The following is a 19,610-nucleotide window of genomic DNA, read 5'->3' as shown; positions in this document are numbered from 1 at the left end:
TTAAGGTTTGAAAGTGAATAAAATTAAATAGACAGGCGAGATCCGCGGGTAACTCTGAGATATTACAATTTATGGATGATATAAACAGTTTTAAGAAGTTACGAAGCGAGCGAGCAGTTCTCCGAAAGAAGCCTTTTGCGGACATCGCGGAAAAGCGAACACACACACATACACACATACATTTTCGCTTTTATGTTTATAGATAAGAATTAGAGTAGAAGGGGTGGGATTTTTATGCTTGTCAGGTTAGTCAGGAATATTTACATCCAGAGGACATTCCATTAAAATATTTAAAAAATAAAAACATTCCATTAAAATACTTAAAAAATAAAAACATTCCATTAAAATACTTAAAAAATAAAAACATTCCATTAAAATACTTAAAAAATAAAAACATTCCATTAAAATACTTAAAAAATAAAAACAGACACACGGATGCAACATTTCGGCGTTGGGACAGAAGTATGAGCTCGGCCAATAGTGCAGGACCCATTAGACTTGAGACTCATTTTTTTTTGGGGGGGGGGAGACTAATGTGGCAAAAATACTTCATGTATGAGTGAATGGTGGCTTTGTAGAGATATAGGTTACTTTTAGGCTTAAATAATTTTCTAGCACGATAGAGGGTGCCCATCTTCTTTGCAGCAACCTTTGCAATGTCTTCAATGTATTTTTTCCAATTCATGTTGCCTTAAAAGGTTAAGCTGGGGAGTATGAACGAAGAGATCTCCGTGCATCATTAATCATGGCAATCAACGGTTGAGAACGTTTCTTGTAATTTTAAAGGAAAGTAGTTTAACCTTAGCAGCATTAAAGCTTCCCATCCATTTACGTCCCCATTCGACTACAAACTGGAAGTTTATTTTCTAAGGGTTCAACCATTGCCTTAGTTATGTGTACATTCGTTTTCGACTCATGTAATCAGCAAATATATAGTACGAAGGTGGTTTTGAAATTGAATGTTTTTTTTATTTACAAAAATTATTTGACGTTTAACATTTTATTATCTTGTTTTATCTTCCTTCTAAACAGGATCTGCAGAGCTGTCACCAAACATGATCCAGTTTCTGAACCTTCTTGAAGAGAGTTCTCTTGCTTCCGTAGACCTCTTGCTTAGTACTCTTTCGCACTTAATCACGGCGCCAAACAAGGTATGCAAACTTTTATTCATATTCAATCCGTTCAAACTTCATTTTTTTAATGAAATATTGCCTGCATTTGACAAGGATGTATATCATCGAAATATCTTATTTAAACAAGTAAATGTGTTTATATCAAACAAATATACGTTGTTTTAGCCTTCCAAACGTATTCATTTATATACGTAATTCTTATTTTCAAAATATATGCAACGATTCAAATGCCGGTAATATTTCATTAATTTATGCGATACCCTGTTGATTACTGTTTTTGGAAAATAATCCCGTTATCAGACCTACGGACTAACGCGCTCATTCGCAGAATTACACCATGCGGACCAGGAAAAATAGAAGATAAAAACTTTCATTGACAAGCATGTATACCATCGAAATATCTGATTTAAACAAATAAATGTTTATATAAAAAATATGCGTTGTTTTTAGCCTTCCAAACGTATTCATTTATATACGTAATTCTTAATTTCATTTTTTTTCTTTTTTCTTTTTGCTCTTGTTCGCCCCAAACAAACCATATTGTCACTTGGGTGTTAGGGACTACTATCTGTGATCATTTCTATGTAAGGAGTTGAGCTGCAAGATATCTGTTTATATTACATTTACATTTCTGCATATTAGTGCAGTCAGGGAAGCAGACAACAGGGAGTGTTATGGCGTTTCCCTTATCTTTAAAGACGGAATGAATGCGATATTATTGTTTGGTTAAGTATTGATATAAAATATTTCATTTTTATATAGAAAAGAAAAATGGCGTTAAATAAAGTTCAGCTGAGAGTGGGTAAGTGTTATGGTGTTAAATGGTAATAAAAACGATAGGAAAACAGGACTCTTTGAAACAAACATGTATTCACATATATTACAGGCAAGGCGGGTTGAGCAATACCATTCCTCAACTGTTGGGCATTTGCACACGACCTCCTTGGCCGCGTACCAATCTCTGACTGACAGGCTGGTACTCGTTACCGGAAGTGACGTCACGAGATAGTCCATTAATCCCATGGAGGGGCGTCTCCAACAGGGAGGAACTTCCACAGACTAGCAATTCGTGAGAAAAAACATAAAAGGTTTTCCTGCATCTAGGGAACTCTGCAAGGAAGAGGTAGGATGTTGCTGGGGATATTCAGGTCGAGGAGACACAAGTGATATTTAAACAATCAATCAGTTGTATTGGTAAGAAATAGAAAATAGTAACAAACCATGTAAAAATACATCGAGTGGCTGTTTAGAAAGATGCAAGATGATAAATTTATAATAATACAGACTCACAAGATATAATTAATTAGTGATTTTGATCTGTTATCCAATTACTAGCCTGGGTGCCCGGCGTTGCCCGGGTGTTTGGAGGTGTGTGTTGAGCAAAGAAAAAAAGTGGTAGTAGGCAGGCAGGCTCGAACCCATACCGCGAAGGGGGAAAAGAACATGAAAAACAACGTGACGTCTTTGCCGTTGCGTTCATGACCAAACCGGAAGTGGCGAAGGTTTAAATTAAGGCTATACAATTGAAAAGAGGGGAGGACTTTCGAAAATATCGGCGAAAAAAGTGCCCAGTTGAGGGTGAAGGAATTGATGTGTTTGGCCAATTTTTCGATATTTATCGCCCGAAGGGTCGTGCTTCAAAACGATATTGATCTCATGAAAATCCGTCGTCTCTTTTGAAAGTTTTAGGCAGACATATAAACATACATACATACATACATACATTTAAACAGAGGTGAGATTTATATTATAGATTATCTATTTATCTCGTGCATTCCAAAAATATTTCAATCAGATCAAATATACTGGTAAAAAATAAGAATAGCAAAGTGCAGTAATTCATGTTACTTAATAAACATCTTAATCGATCGTGTTGGGGGTCACTAAGTTCATGTGGTTGTTCCTATTTACAATGCCTCCCCACGGGACAGAGTTAGACACCAGGGTCGTTTTTTAATGTGGAGAAAAGGAACAAAAAATAAAAACTGTCTCAGTCGTGAAGGATTTCTTCCTCCACTAACAGAGAACAAGAAATTGAAGCGTAGCACCTGAAGAACAGATGGTATTTATTTGCTCCCCCACTGAGCAAATTAGGCACAAGGCCGATTTTTAATGTGAGGAGTGAAGGGGAAATGGGGACCAACTCCCCGGGGAGTTGGATAATGACAATTGGTATGAAGGGTTGCCCCTACATCGACCAAGGTCTTATATGTGAGGTTGCCCACACATATGGTCTTTGCTTGCAGTATCTGCCGGAACAGATGGTATTTATTTGCTCCCCCACTGAGCAAATTAGGCACAAGGCCGTTTTTAATGTGAGGTAAAAACCAGCTCCCCTAAAAGGGGTCACTCTGGTTACCAAAAATAATAATTGTCCCAGTATAGAGGGTTTCCCCTCCATTGACTGGTACAAATTATCTTAAGTGCAGTATCTGCCGGAACAGATACTACACTTTGATCTTGACAAATTGTGGTTGTTATACCTTATTTTAAAAGGAGTAACCGTGGCTCTAATGTATGCAAATAATTTCAATCAATTCATCAATCAATTTTATTTGGCAAAATAAATGAATAAACAGCAAAGTAATGTAAGCTATATAAAAACCCAGAAGATATTTAGCATGTGACTTAAAACATCGATCGGTAGGGATGAGCAACAATGAATTCATGAATACCTCGTGAGAGACAGATGGATAGAAAGCCGTAGCTGTCAATGCGTGTAACATTCAGAACACCACTTGATGATTTGGATGATTTCTTGCAATTACGTTTAATTGATGTTTCATTTTTTTTTTTTTTTAAGCTGGCGTTATGGTTTGAAGACGGAATTTGGTTGAAGGTGTGCACAAATCTCACCGTATTTCAGGAAATATTCTCACCCCACCTGCTTAATAATAATGTGAGCGAGACCCAACTAACGTTGTGCCAGGATGTGCTACAGAATATGAACGTTACCGCACTGGTCCAGGAATTGAGATCCTCGTTGGATGGACTGGATCAACTGCTCAAGGAAGTAAGTATCTATATCGGTCGCGGATAGACGGCTGTTCACATCCATTTCTTCGATATGAACAATTAAGAGAACAAAACATATTTCGTTAGATAATATTGCAGTATTTTAGAGTTAATGATCGAAACATTTTCTTGGATATGTCGCTTATGTGTATCTTTGCATAAATAAGACTACTTTCATATGTATTTATATGCGTGCGTATATATATATATATATATATATACATATATATATATGTGTAGATATATGTATGCCACATATATATGTATATATATGCGCGTGTATATTATGCCTATATATGTGCATATATGTATATAATATATATGTGTGTATATTATGTATATATATATGCATATATGTGTGTATATTATGCATATATATATATTTATAATATATATGTGTGTGTATATTATGTCTATATATGCGCATATATGTGTGTATATTATGTCTATATATGTGCATATGTGTGTATATTACGTCTATGTATATATGTGCATACATGTATGTAATATATGTATGTGTGTGTGTATTATGTATATATATTTGAATATATGTATGTAATATATATGTGTGTATATTATGTAAATATATGTATATATTAATATATATGTGTGTATATATATTGTTATATATATGAACATATATGTATATAATATATATGAATATATGTGTGTATTATATATATATGTGTGCAGATATGTATGTAATATATATGAATATATATGTATGTGTATATTATGTATATGTTAATATATGACTATATATGTGTGTATATTATGTATATATATATATGTAACTATATGTATGTAATATATGTGTGTATATTATGTATATATATATGTAAATATATGTATGTAATATATGTGTGTATATTATATATATGTAAATATATATGTATGTAATATATATGTGTGTATTATATATATGTACATATATGTATGTAATATATATGAATATATGTGTGTATTATATATATGTACATATATGTTATATATATGAATATATATGTACGTAATATATATGAATATATGTGTGCATTATATATATGTATGTAAATATATGTATGTAATATACATGAATATGTATGTGTATTATATATATGTATATATATATATATATGTAGGTAATATATATGAATATATATGTGTTCCTGTGTATATTATTATATATGTGTATATATATGTATGTATATTATGAATATATGTATGTAGGTATATTATGAATATATATATATGTAGGTATATTATGAATAAATATATATATATGTATATTATGAATATATATATATGTATATTATGAATATATATATATGTATATTATGAATATATATATGTATATTATGAATATATATATATGTATATTATGAATATATATATGTATATTATGAATATATATATGTACATTATGAATATATATATACATGTATATTATGAATATGTATGTATATTATGAATATATATATATATATGTATGTATATATATTATGAATATGTATGTATATTATGAATATATATATATATATCTATATATATATATTATGAATATGTATGTATATTATGAATATATATATGTATATATATATATATTATGAATATATATATGTATATTATGAATATATATATATATATGTATGTGTATTATGAATATACATATGTGAATAGAGATATGTATATTATGAATATATATATATGTATGTGTATTATGAATATACATATGTGAATAGAGATATGTATATTATGAATATATATATATATATATGTATATTGTGATGTGGTGTGTTGCACACAGGGCCTTTGAGCGTGTAGTGTTGTAGCTTAGTGAATGTGTAGAGTGCTTAGCTGCTTGGCTTTCAGGTGCTTTGCTCCTCTTGCTTCCAGCTGTAACCGCCACCTATACTCGCAAGAGTGAAGGGGAGGCAGTTTAGTAAGCCCTGCCCACTGGTGGTTAGAGCGTCTCACTGGTCAAGACTCGCATGCCACCTCCTCGTGGTACATCACGGTTTAACTGGGTACCTTGCGGCCCCAGGCTAAGTGTATGTGGGATCTCGGAGTAGTCTGGAGCCCCAGAGGTGTTGAGTGCATGGCCCTCCGGCGTGAGGACACGCCCTGGCTTACACCAATCCAGACCCCAGCTATGTGGTCAAATAGCAAAATGTCATCTCGGCAGCAGGAGTTGGCAGTCATGGTATGAGCGCAGCTGATATATTTTTCAACCACCGGTCTCCCATGGCGGATCACTGAGCGGATGAATCAAGAACGATCAACGGTCAGGGATCAACACCCAGTTAGCGGGTACTGCGGGGCAACCTACCACTGCTCCAGCTGTCGCACTCCTGTGCTCCGCTGGGGTCCGCAATGTTGGGTCCAGAGGTGGATGTTCTGTTCTGGGCATGCACTCATCCACTACTTCCCTGCCCCGGCGCTTGACGTTTCAGGCAACTACTATGGATATGTCAAGAACTTCTCTTTGGAGAGATAGCTGATGCCCCTCGCTGTGCTGGCAGGCCACGCCTCCGCTACAAGGATGTCCTGAAACGTGACCTCCAGGTCTTCGGCATCCCTCACAACACTTGGGAAACCTCTGCCGGCAACCGAGCAAAGTGGCAAGCTGCTATAAGATCTGGTGCCAAAAGATCCTGCCAGCAATACACAGATTTCCTGAACTGTAGAAGACTGAAGCGCCTTGCCAATCGTCGTCCTCGACGTTAAGGGCCTATGATGATGATATGTATATTATGAATAGTTATATGTATATTATGAATATATATATATGTATATTATGAATAGTTATATGTATATTATGAATATATATATGTATATTATGAATATATATATGTATATTACGAATATATATATATGTATATTACGAATATATATATATGTATATTACGAATATATATATATATATATGTAAATTATGAATATATATATGTATATTATGAATATATATATGTATATTATGAATATATATATATATGTATATTATGAATATATATATGTATATTATGAATATATATATGTATATTATGAATATATACATATATATATGTATATTATGAATATATATATGTATATTATGAATATATATATATGTATATTATGAATATATATATGTATATTATGAATATATATATATGTATATTATGAATATATATATGTATATTGTGAATATATATATGTATATTGTGAATATATATATGTATATTATGAATATATATATATGTATATTATGAATATATATATGTATATTATGAATATATATATATGTATATTGTGAATATATATATGTATATTGTGAATATATATATGTATATTGTGAATATCTATATATATTATGAATATATATATATATATATATATATATATATATATATATATATTCTTGTAATTATTGAATGAAACTAGTTTCGTCTTGGCAGCATTGAACGCGACCAACCACTTTTGTCCTAATTCCACCACAGATTGGAGGTCATCCTCTAGTGTCTTTGCCATTTCTTTAGAAATGTGTTCATTCATCTTCCTGTCGTGCCTGCTATAGAGTGTAGTGTCATCAGCATATATACCCATCTCAGAGGCAATTTTGTCGGGTAGGTCATTTATGAATATCAGAAACAATAGAGGTCCAAGGATAGAACTCTGGGGCACCCCTGCATTTATATCATATTGTGTAGATGTACGACCGTCGAGCACAACCTGGATTTTTCTCTTATCTAAGAAGGATTTAATTATGTAAAGTATTTTACCAGTGATACCGTATGATCTGATTTTCCTGAGGAGACCCTCATGCCATACCCTATCAAAAGCCTTAGATATATCTAGAGCTACCACTCTGCCCTCCCCCACTTTGCCCAGTGAATGGTATATACGTTCATAGATTACAATTAGGATGTGTGCTGTGGAACGGGCTTGTCTAAATTCATATTGTCTGTCAGAAGTTTAGCATTATATATATATATATATATATATATATATATGTGTGTGTGTGTGTGTGTGTGTATATTATATATATATATGTATATTTTATATATATATGTACATTTTATGTATATGTATATTTTATATATATATGTATATTTTATATATATGTATATTATATATATATATATATGTATATTATGAATATATATATATGTATATTATGAATATATATATATGTATATTATGAATATATATATGTATATAATGAATATATATATATATATGTATATAATGAATATATATATGTATATAATGAATATATATATGTATATAATGAATATATATATATATGTATATATTGAATATATATATATATGTACATATATATGTGTATATTATGAATATATATATGTGTATATTATGAATATATATATGTATATATTATGTACATATATATATGTATACTACGTATATATATATATGTATATTATGAATATATATATTTATATGTATATTATGAATATATGTATATTATGAATGTATGTATATTATGAATGTATGTATATTATGAATATATATGTATATTATGAATAATTATATATCATGAATATATATATATATCATGAATATATATATATATTATGAATATATATACGTATGTAGATTATGAATAATATATATATATGTATTATGAATATATATGTATATTATGAATATATATATATATGTATATTATGAATATATATATATATATATATGTATGAAATATATATGAATATATACGTGTGTATATTATGTTTTTAAAAGTTTTTTTTTTAATTTTATCTTAACAAAAATTCCTAATCAACAAAAATACAACCTAAACATTAAATTGGTAAATATGAAACGGGCATCATCGGCTTTTTACAATGTAGCTGTTTTGAAGATTATAAAACAGGACAGCTTCCTCTGAAAACGCCACCTTCCCAAAAATGTGGACAAAAGGGTATTTTTTTATTTCCGTCAACATTACCATTTTCTTTTAAAGGTTTAAAAGATTTTACTAAAAAATTGTTTTTGTTATTTGTTTTATTTTATTTTTTATTCGTTTTATTTATGTGTTTTTAAAATTTTCAACAATCGTGGAATTGCCACGAGTTCTGCTAGTTATTATTATTATTATTATTATTATTGTTATTATTATTATTCTTGTTATTATTATTAATATTATTATTATTGTTATTGTTATTATTATTATTATGTTATTTTTATTAATATTATGTTATTATTGTTATTATTATTATTGTTATTATTATTATTGTTATTATTATTATTATTATTATTATTATTATGTTTATAATAATAAATAAGAAATAATGTTTATAGTAATAATAAATAATAATAAAACTTCATGATAAAAATCAATAAGAAAGCTGCATTAAAATTTTATGTGTATTTAACGACCGGGCAACGCCGGTAGGCCTGCTAGTATGTATATATATATATATATATATATATATATATATATATATATATATATATATATATATATATATATATTAGATAGATAAACCATAGACGTAGTCCTAATAACCTGGTCCTGGATATGACCTTAAACTATATCCAGTGGTGAGGCCATAGCTTGCGGGCTTTGGAGAGTGTGGAGCCACCTTTTAATTGCCATTGCTCCCAGGTCCACTCTGACCCGAAGTGGGAGTACCTGTTAGGGTCCTAATTATGGGTTAAATAGTAGCCGACTTGAAATCAACAAATATATTCTATTAAAAGTTTTCTTCAAAATCACTGGATTCGGCATTAAATAACCTGAAAAGGGTTGATATGCCGTAAAACAACCAACCAACCTAATAACCTAAGATTGTTTTCTAAAACTGTTCTTTTTTTTTCTTTCCAGTTGAACGAAGTGAATGACCCCACGTCTTCGTCGACGTCAGTGAATTTCACTTCTTATTTCCTGACTCTTGTCAAATTCCAGAAATTGACGGACACTTATTTTACCAATTTACAGTCGGAGAAATTTGCGCCATTCATGTCTTATGTGCATTCGTTAAAACTCTTGCAAGCCAAATGGTCAGCTTTGCTGATCAATTCCAACTTCAACAGGTAGGTTAATTTGTTTTCACTGTGTAGAATATTACCCATCAAAAATGATGACAATGTGTTTGACTAGATTTATTAGGTGGTATTGTTATACATATTGTTTCATAATTTCATATTTTTAAAAGAAATTTAGCGTATTTGTATTCTTAGTGGCGTCTGCACTGCTGATTGAACCTTTGATTTCGAGAAGATTGTTGTATTTCTCCTATATTGAAAAGAATGGAGGCACACCGGTATATGAAAATTATAACAATTTATTGTCTGTAACGGTTGTGGATGGTTGGTAGTTCGGAGGGAAATGCACACACGTAAATTTTTAAGTTATAATTATATAACTATTAATGACCAACTGAAACGTCCCCTTCAGACGTGTTCGAACATGTTTTCATCACATGTACGCACGCACATACGCACACACACGCACGCATATACACGTCCTCATACACTCACATTCACGTGCACACACACACACACACACACGCTAACGTACACACATTTACGCACACATACGCGCACAAGTACGCACACATGCGAAACGTCACTTCCCCTGAAAGGAATTCCAGACATGCGCAGTCAGAACACTCACACCGATATAAAAGTCCACAACTTCCTCTTTCTTCCCTTTTGCCTGGTTTCGTCAACCAGGCAAGTTCGCCGTCCATAACTCTTGGTTTGAAGACTTTTCCACGTGGACGACTGCTATCATGAACGCACGGTTTTGCTGAGGCAAACACTACCTTTCTATTTTCCTTTCTACGTGCGGGACGGCCATTTCTCGTCCTCGACTTCATCCCTTTCTTTTCCACGCATGTAGTCGTCAACGCCTGAATGAACACGTGTTTACACCTAAACCATTTTATTTTCGACAGAAAATAAACGACGTGTTTATTTTATTCAGCAATTGAGCTTTGTTTCCTTCATTCCATTCGTTTCATTATTTTCTTTTGTAGCGAGTTAGAGTATTTATACTCTGGTCCGCAACAGACGGTATTGTCACTGTAGCCACACCTCAAGAGTTTCATTCGGCCATTGTCGTTTTACTGGATTGACTTTACTTTGATTACACCTGTGTAAACTTTTGCTGGAAATGATCTTTCAACCATCATACATTTAATGTTTGCATTATTTTGATTAATTGGACAATTATTCTCATCTTGGGAATTATTAGCACAACGTTTCGGTCGCTTTACCCTGCGATCTTCTGCGGGTGTTGAATACATGTTTCCTTTTCTCTACTAAGAAAAAGGCGGGGTTAGCTATGCATTGTAAGGATTCGAACCGTGGGTTTTAGGGTGGGTCCGTATATCATAAAGTCAATCTTCAGGGTTCACTAAGATATTTTTTTAGCGTTTTCCTATGACTCAATTTTTCGGGATATCTATGCTAATTGTAAATATTAGCGAAAAAAAAAGTGTTTTACAAAACAGAGGATCGATGCGATCGATGCTCACGTGTATTTTTATTTAAAATAACAAACACAATGCAAGGCAGACAACTCAAAGGGAAGAACGGTTACCTCCCTTGGGCTGGGCATATGTTTTGTTATTTCTTCTTTTTCGCCTGTGAATTTGTGCATCATACATTTAACTTCTTTTTGACAATTGTTCAAGCTTGTTGTTTCTTGGCAGCGGGTGCTTGTACCAGATGCATAATTTTTTTTATTCAAGTGACCTTTATGGTACATTTGATAATTATTTTACTGTTTTTGCAGGTGCACGTTTTTATCAAAATGATTTCTAGGCGCACACAGCCTAGACATTAAATAAGATATCAGATTCATAATTTTTTTTATTCAAATGATCTTTTGGTACATTTGATAATTATTTTATGTTGTTTCTTGGTCAGATGCACACTTTTTGTCAAAATGATTTCTCGATACCCATAGCCCACATATCACACACAATGGTGTACCACAATAAACAAAACAGCATAAATTCAGAGTTGTCATCTTTGATTGTTCGCTAATTCGACTACTTACCCATTCAAGATTTTCTCGGGGACGTTGTCAATGGACAACCGTTGTATTTCTGGAATGAGTTTTGAGAGTTGGCCAAAATCAAAGGAATTAAAAAGGCCTTCCAATCGAAGAAGCCGTTGAGTATTTCCTAAAAGATCAGCCAAGTCTTGGGAGACGTTCATTAATAATGGAAGATCGATTTGAATACTCCGGTTCAATAAAGCCAACTGAAATATAAATGAAATATATATTCGAAGATTAAAATTACTATATAATTATACTAAGCCATATGCCTAGAATCCTTATTCTAATTTTAATCAAAACCCATTACAGGATTGTAATCCTAGAAAACGTCTCCACGTTTCTATTTCATAAATTTGGTTGGTTTTGTTTTGCGACATATCAACCGAATCCAGTAATTTTTAACAAAAAGTTTTTATGCTTCAAGTTCTTTACATCTTAAAATCATCTTTATGGGAATTGAGTTCTCCACACAAGCAGACACACAAACACAAACGGACGACCTTAAGGCAAACACGATTGTCGCCCCTTTAACTCTAGTAATATAATTCTTGGCCACAAGAGAGCGATACATCCACCTTCACTTCCGGTTTGTGTTTTTCATTCTCTTGTCGCCGGATGTGGCAAAAATACATCCCGGTTTTGGCAAACAGCCAAACCGACGTTCGACTTCTCATCAAGGGGTCGCCAATCACAATAACAGGCGACACTGTCCTCTACATCCTTGATTGTTCACTAATTCGACTCTGCTCGCCCATTCACGATCTTCTCGGTGACGTTGTCAATGGCCAACCGTTGTATTTCTGGAATGAGTTTTGAGAGTTGGCCCAAATCAAAGGAATCAAAAAGGCCCTTCAATCGTAGAATTTGTCAAAACGCACCTGAAGTTTTAATAAGTTTATATTATAGACTAGCAGCTGCGCTGCGTCGGCACACACAACACCGAGTCAAACACAAAATCGAGTACACTCAACATCGTCTTATTTAGAATCAACGCTTACCCTGTGAACTCGGAGTATGGGAAATATGAGCTTTGAGAGTTGATCAAAATCAAAGAAATCAAAAAGTCCTTCCAATCACAGAATTTGTCAAACGCACCCGAAATTCTAATAATTTTATTAATAAATTTTGAAACGATTTAAAAAAAAAGACAATACCTAAAATTATTACTCTTGCACGATCGATCAAGTCTGTTGCTGCGTTATCAGGTTCAAATTTTTTTTATTAAAATGCACTTTTGGTACATTTGATAATTATTCTGTTGTTTCTTAAATTTGTCGCCAGATGTACGCTTTTATCAAAATGATTTCCAGGAACACATGGCCTTGGCATTAAACAAGATGTCAGTTTTTTTTATTATTTAAATGACCTTTTGGTACATTTGATAATTATTTTACTGTTTATTAAATTTAATAGATTTTTATGGGTTCATAATTTTACAAAGTTTAATTAGAGCTAAGAAGAAAAAAAAGAAAGGAAAAAATATTTTAAAGTGTGTTTTGGTTTCCTTTCTTTGTAAAATTTCCCTTCTTTAATAATAACTCAGCAATGAATAATGACACGGCGTCAATTATTGTTATTCAAATGTTTTATTAAATTTGTCGCCATGTGTCAAAATGATTTCTCAGACCACGCGTCTAGATATTCAACAATCGGGGGTTAAATTGACCGAAACATTGTGAGAATAACCAAAAAGAGAACAGTAGTCACACCAATCCAAATAATACAAACTAGAGAGCTTTTTTTTACATCTAGAGATCTCTACTGTGTAGGGGTAGGACTTTGCCGCCTGTCGGGTTTGTCGCGGGTATTTATGTCGAGGAGACACAAGGGCTTGTAGTTTTTCAGAGCATCCACCATGGAAATACTTGTAAAATAAGCAGAGGGGTGTAACATTTTGTCGATGGGACAGAGGTTGAAGCTTTGATGATAGTTCAGGACCTATCAGGTTTGCGACTCTCTTTTGAACCCTGTCTAGGTGTGAAAGACTAGTAGCAGATGCACCATCCCAAATGCGACAACAATACTCCATACATGGACTAATAGTGACCTTGTAGAGGTACAGGACACTTTCAGGCATAAGTAACTTTCTAGGACGATATCAATGCTCTCGATGTATCTGTTCCACCTCCTGTTCCCTGTGAACGTTAAGCCGAGGAGTTTGAACAAAGTTCTTTCAGGTAATGTATCTGTAGTCATAGCTATTAGTGGTTGGGGATGTTTCTTGCGATTATTAAAGGAAACGGGCTTAGTCTTAAATACGAATAAGCAATTCTCATCTCCAAAAAACTGCTTACACCTGAAAGTATCCTGTACCTCTAGAAGGCCACCATTCGCCTATGTATGGAGTACTGTTGTCACATTTGGGCCGGTGCATCTGCTACTAGTCTCTCGCTCCTAGACAAGGTTCAAAAAAGAGTCGCCAATCTGATAGGCCCTGAACTGGCATCTAAGCTTCAGCCTCTGTCCCATCGACGAAACGTTGCATCCCTCTGCCTGTTCTACAAGTATTTTAATGGTGAATGCTCTGACGAACTGCAGACACTTGTGCCCCCACGACGTAGACACCCTTGACAAACCCGACAGGCAGCTAAATCCCACCCCCACACAGTAGAGATCCCTTGATGTAAAAGATCTTTTTACTCCAGTAGTTTCTTCCCCAGAACCGCTAGACTCTGGAATTCCATTCCAAGTTCCTGCTTCCCTAACTGTACTGACATGCGGAAGTTCAAGTGCAAGATGAACCGACATCTTGCTGCCCAAATCCCAACATAGTGCCCCAGTAGTTGCTGCCGCTGATAGTAGCCCCCTACACCAAGTGGCAATGCGCCTTGTTTGGGGTGAAAATGTCATTTAAAAAAAAATTCAGAAACAATTGCTAAATTCTTTTGTTTTTCTCTTAGAACTTCTGAGATTATGAGCGTCATTGAAGACCTTTTGAACACGGTATCCAGCAATGAATTTTCATCCATGTTATCCCAGCTCATCTTCGCAAACAATCAGAACATATTGATGCAACATTATATCACAGAATTCTTGAATTTGCACCTCAAAAAAATTAACGGTAAGTGTATTACAAATATCATTCCACGAAACAACACCTGTCTGAAAAAAATCGCGGTTTCAAAATGCATAATGATCGGTTAATTAGTTTAGAGGTGAATCCTGTATATACAAATATATAAACAGATACGCATACTCAATTTTATATATAAATAGAAATACCGAAAGACCCATTCTAATACATAACATCTATATTAACAAATCGCAGTTCCAAAATTCGTAATGATCGGTTAATTAGTTTAGGAGTGAATCCTTCCACACTGCAGTAATCTTGTATATGCAAACATATAAATAGTTATACGTACATAATCTAATATCTAAACGGCTATATGTCCGTCTGTCTCCAGGTTTTCAAATTAATTTATCTATATCTAGTTATTTATTTATGGCATTAATTTTTTCATGTTATTAATTTATTCATGCCATGAACTTTATTTGTTCCATTCATTTATTTGTTCCATTAATTTATTTATGCCATTAATTTATTTATGCCATTAATTTTATTTGTATTTATTTGCTCAATTGATTTATTTATGCCATTAATTTATTTATGCCATTAATTTTATTTGTATTATTAATTTATTTATGTCAATAAATTATTCATGCTATCAATTTTATTTATACCATTAAATTGTTTATGCCATTAACGTATTCATACCAGTCATTTATTTATTGAGTTTTAAATACTTGTGTTATCTTATCAGGGACAAAGAAGTTTGTGCTTGTGGATTATCTCCATTCACCCGAACTGACAAAATTGTACAAGAATCTTGAAAAAATACCGGATGCTTTCAGTGTTCTTCTGCAGACGATTCTCCGTGCTAGCGAACAACCACAATTGGTAAGACAACTTTTAAATTTTAATTATCAGTGTTGTAGCGGTGTAAGTTTCGAATCCCTCGTCACCAGTGTTGTATAGATGTAAGTTTCGAATCCCTCGTCGCCAGTGTCGTATAGATGTAAGTTTCGAATCCCTCGTCAACAGTGTTGTATATATCCAAGTTTCGAATCCCTCGTCGCCAGTGTTGTATGAATATGTTTCATATCCCTCGTCACCAGTGTTGTGATATGTAAGTTTCGAATCCCTCGTCACCAGTGTTGTATAGATGCAAGTTTCGAATCCCTCGTCGCCAGTGTTGTATGGATATAAGTTTCAAATCCCTCGTCACCAGTGTTGTTAGATGTAAGTTTTGAATCCCTCGTCACCAGTGTTGTATTGATGTAATGTTCGAATCCCTCGTTGCCGACATTGTAATAATCAAGACAAAAACAATGGTATAGTTAACAAAAAGTGTATTAGCAAAAATATGTTGCAAAAGTACACGTCATGATTTGCGGGCCACAACTGTCATGAATTGCTACCCAATAACGTGTTAGATGTAACTATATTTATAGGCTCTGGGTTAGTCTATTATTTAAGAAATAGGTTTATTGGAATTCTTTTTAGCCATCCACGTGAAATGATAGTCTGGTGAAGAGTAAAATATCCAATGACGGTAAAATCCAAAGATGCAGAATCCAAGAAAGTTAGTTAAATTTCCATTCACACAAGTAAAATCCAAGGGAATCGCGTAATTGAAAGATGATCCAAAGTAATCCAAATGGCAGAAATCCGTGGAATAATTCACAAATAGGTACAAGGAAAAGTGAAAGAATTCCAATATATTATTAAAAGGAAGATAAAATGTGTGTAAAGAAAGGAATGGAAGAAATATACAGCTCGACTGTTGAGGCATAAGGCTGAATTAAGGAAAATGAGTGAAGAAGATGGGAGGAAAAAGTTGAATGGTGATTGGAATAAATTTAAAATAGAAAATCAATGTCAAAATAACCCAGACAAGATGACGTTAAACGCGCCAAAATTTTAAGCAAAAAAGAGGTCAACTGAAATGTACAATGAATTAAGGAAAAAAAAAACAAAAAAAAACTATCCATTCACGTGAAATCACTTTTTTATTCACCCTATTCCCTCTGCTTCACTTTTTGTTATCAAGTAAGATCTATGACTTACTTGTAGTTTCATTAAACATTTTTGAAAGCAAAATCAAATTTAGTGTTTCCTTTTTAAAATTAAATATGTTTTAACTCTTTTTCAAAGTGTTTTAAGCGTGTTTTATTAACTACTTGTTCTTATATATATATATATATATATATATATATAGTAATTTATAAAATATATATGGCGATTAAGCTACGCTGAATATTCCGCGTTTCATCCACTCTAGAACTCTTCAGGCTTATATATATTTTATAAATTACTAACTAGCTCTACCTACGTATTGAGCACTTTTGAAGTAAATACTTAAAGTTTACGTATAAATCTATACTTTCGTATATTAATTTTATGTGAGTAAATTAAGTAGGTTATATATATATAAATAATATATATATATATATATATATATATATATATATATATATATATATATATATATATATATACTGAATTGTATTAAATATTCTAAACACTATTTCGAGATTATTATGATGGGGGATAACCTTTTGGTATCATTTGGATTGTTCTTATCTTAAGTGCCATTTTCACAACGTTTTGGTTGAAATAACCTCTGACCTTCTTAAGGTTTATCTTGTTGAACTTGGGAGTTTTTCTGTCGATTGAAACAATGAAAGAAGATGTGACACAAAAGGATTTACGTGCAGCCTTCCAGAAGTTATTGCAACAGTACAACAAATGCGAAAGGGGACGGAAGAAATTACTTCAGAAGGGGACTATCGTTTTATCCATAAATGTGTAAAAGGTTATTGGAGGCACCTCCTATATGTACATTCGTTTGTGTAGTTTTATATGTCGTTTTTTTTTGTTTTTTGTTTTTTTCTTACTTCCGGTATTTCTACTTTCAGTATCAAAATCTGTTGAGTTCAGTCGCATGGGACGAGGTGTGCACCAAGAGTTCATTGTTTCATCAGGTCTTCGCGACGGACATTTTGGGAACGGACAAAGAACACTTCCGGGCAATGATTTGCAACAAATTCTTATTGCAAGGAGATTTCAGCACTATCCTCCCAGAAATGCTCCAAAACGTCGAAGGGTTAGCTAAACTCTACACATCCGTAAGTTTTTTTTTCTATACCCTTTCCTGTTATCTCTGCCATTTTTTATACTATGGAATAACCGCTTATCAAGGCCTGGAGGTCATTCAAGGATAAATCCGTTGCCAAGGCCGCTGGAAAAATGGTGGGATCCTTCTATCGATTCAGTAGATGCAATTCTCTATCTATATAAGAGCCAGGTACGTCCTAGGATGGAGTACTGTTGCCACATTTGGGCAAGAGCTGCTAGAAAAGAACTTATCCTGCCTTGATAGAGTTCAAAATAGACTTCGTAGCCTTGTAGGTGATGTCCTTTTCTTTTCCCTGCAACCTCTTTCTCACAGAAGAGATGTTGCGAGTTTGTCTCTGCTTTAGCGCTATTTTCATGGCAAGTGCTCGGCTGGGCTCCAATTTATGGTCCCCCCTCGCCAAACTTTCACAAGAAACACTCGTCAAGCAGAAAACACTATCACTAATTTCCCCCCACTCTTTATCTGTGCCTAAACCTAAACGTAGATTCCATGAACAAAGCTTCTTTCTTAGAACTGCATGCTTATGGAATTGTCTTCCGTTTTCCTGCTTTCCAGCTGACTACAATATGGTCATCTTCAAGTCTAACGTAAACAAGTTTTTGATGAGCTGTTCCCCTTAAGTTTACAAATTTACCGAATTTCCATCACAAACCATTACTATATTGTTCAATTTCTACTTTACACTATTTAACCTTTATACTCGAGTGGTCTCTTGGCCTTGATAAGTGGTGATATCTTTGTAAAAAAAAAGGTGAATAAGTGCCGGATGAAATAACGCCATGCTGATTGGTGATAGAAGCATTAATTTATTTAATAGTAAACGACCATGTTATAGTCAGCTGGAAAGTAGTTTCTGGTAGTGTGTTCCACAAATCAACAGACCTGGGGGAAAAAACTTTGCTCATGTAATTTGCATTTAGTTGTCGGCAGAAGATTTGAATTGTATATTACTGTGTACTGAAAATAATGAGGGTGTATAAAAATATAATGGCCTATTTTATTGCTACGGCAAAGGGTATATATATATATATATATATATATATATATATATATATATATATATTATTCATACCCCCCTTGAAAATTGAGTTTATTAGGTGTAACTTTTGTAAGAATTTATTGTTTACGTCCATATTGATACATATTCTTAATAAACCTCTTCTGATCATTTTCGTCATTTTAAAATCTCGGGATACTTGTAATAAAAGAAATATACAGCTATTTATAAAATCTGCAATGTTCAAAAATAATCATACCCCCTTATTTTTTCAGTATTAATCGAGTTTCTGACTGTTTGTTTTCTGTTTGATTCTTATTTTGAATGCT

The 19,610-nt window shown here is 33.0% G+C and overlaps 1 protein-coding gene across 4 annotated transcripts in view; it reads left to right on the top strand.

Annotated features, from left to right (window-relative positions):
• Window positions 1–19,610, top strand: part of LOC145268835 (uncharacterized) — a 1,065,816-nt gene that overhangs the window by 511,861 nt on the left and 534,345 nt on the right. For all 4 annotated transcript variants that reach the window (XM_080124499.1, XM_080124501.1, XM_080124498.1 and 1 more), the window contains 6 exons: window positions 1,033–1,151; window positions 3,937–4,146; window positions 9,955–10,163; window positions 15,042–15,202; window positions 15,906–16,042; window positions 18,064–18,273. In XM_080124499.1, coding sequence (XP_079980625.1) covers window positions 1,033–1,151; window positions 3,937–4,146; window positions 9,955–10,163; window positions 15,042–15,202; window positions 15,906–16,042; window positions 18,064–18,273 — 1,046 coding nt within the window. The remainder of the gene's footprint in view (window positions 1–1,032; window positions 1,152–3,936; window positions 4,147–9,954; window positions 10,164–15,041; window positions 15,203–15,905; window positions 16,043–18,063; window positions 18,274–19,610) is intronic.

Source organism: Euprymna scolopes, chromosome 44 (assembly GCF_053919585.1).
Source record: "Euprymna scolopes isolate OS-2025 chromosome 44, ASM5391958v1, whole genome shotgun sequence".
NCBI classification, from domain to species: domain Eukaryota; kingdom Metazoa; phylum Mollusca; class Cephalopoda; order Sepiida; family Sepiolidae; genus Euprymna; species Euprymna scolopes.
The sequence above is the reverse complement of the archived record's forward strand: the minus strand, read 5'-3'. Positions and strand labels throughout refer to the sequence as shown.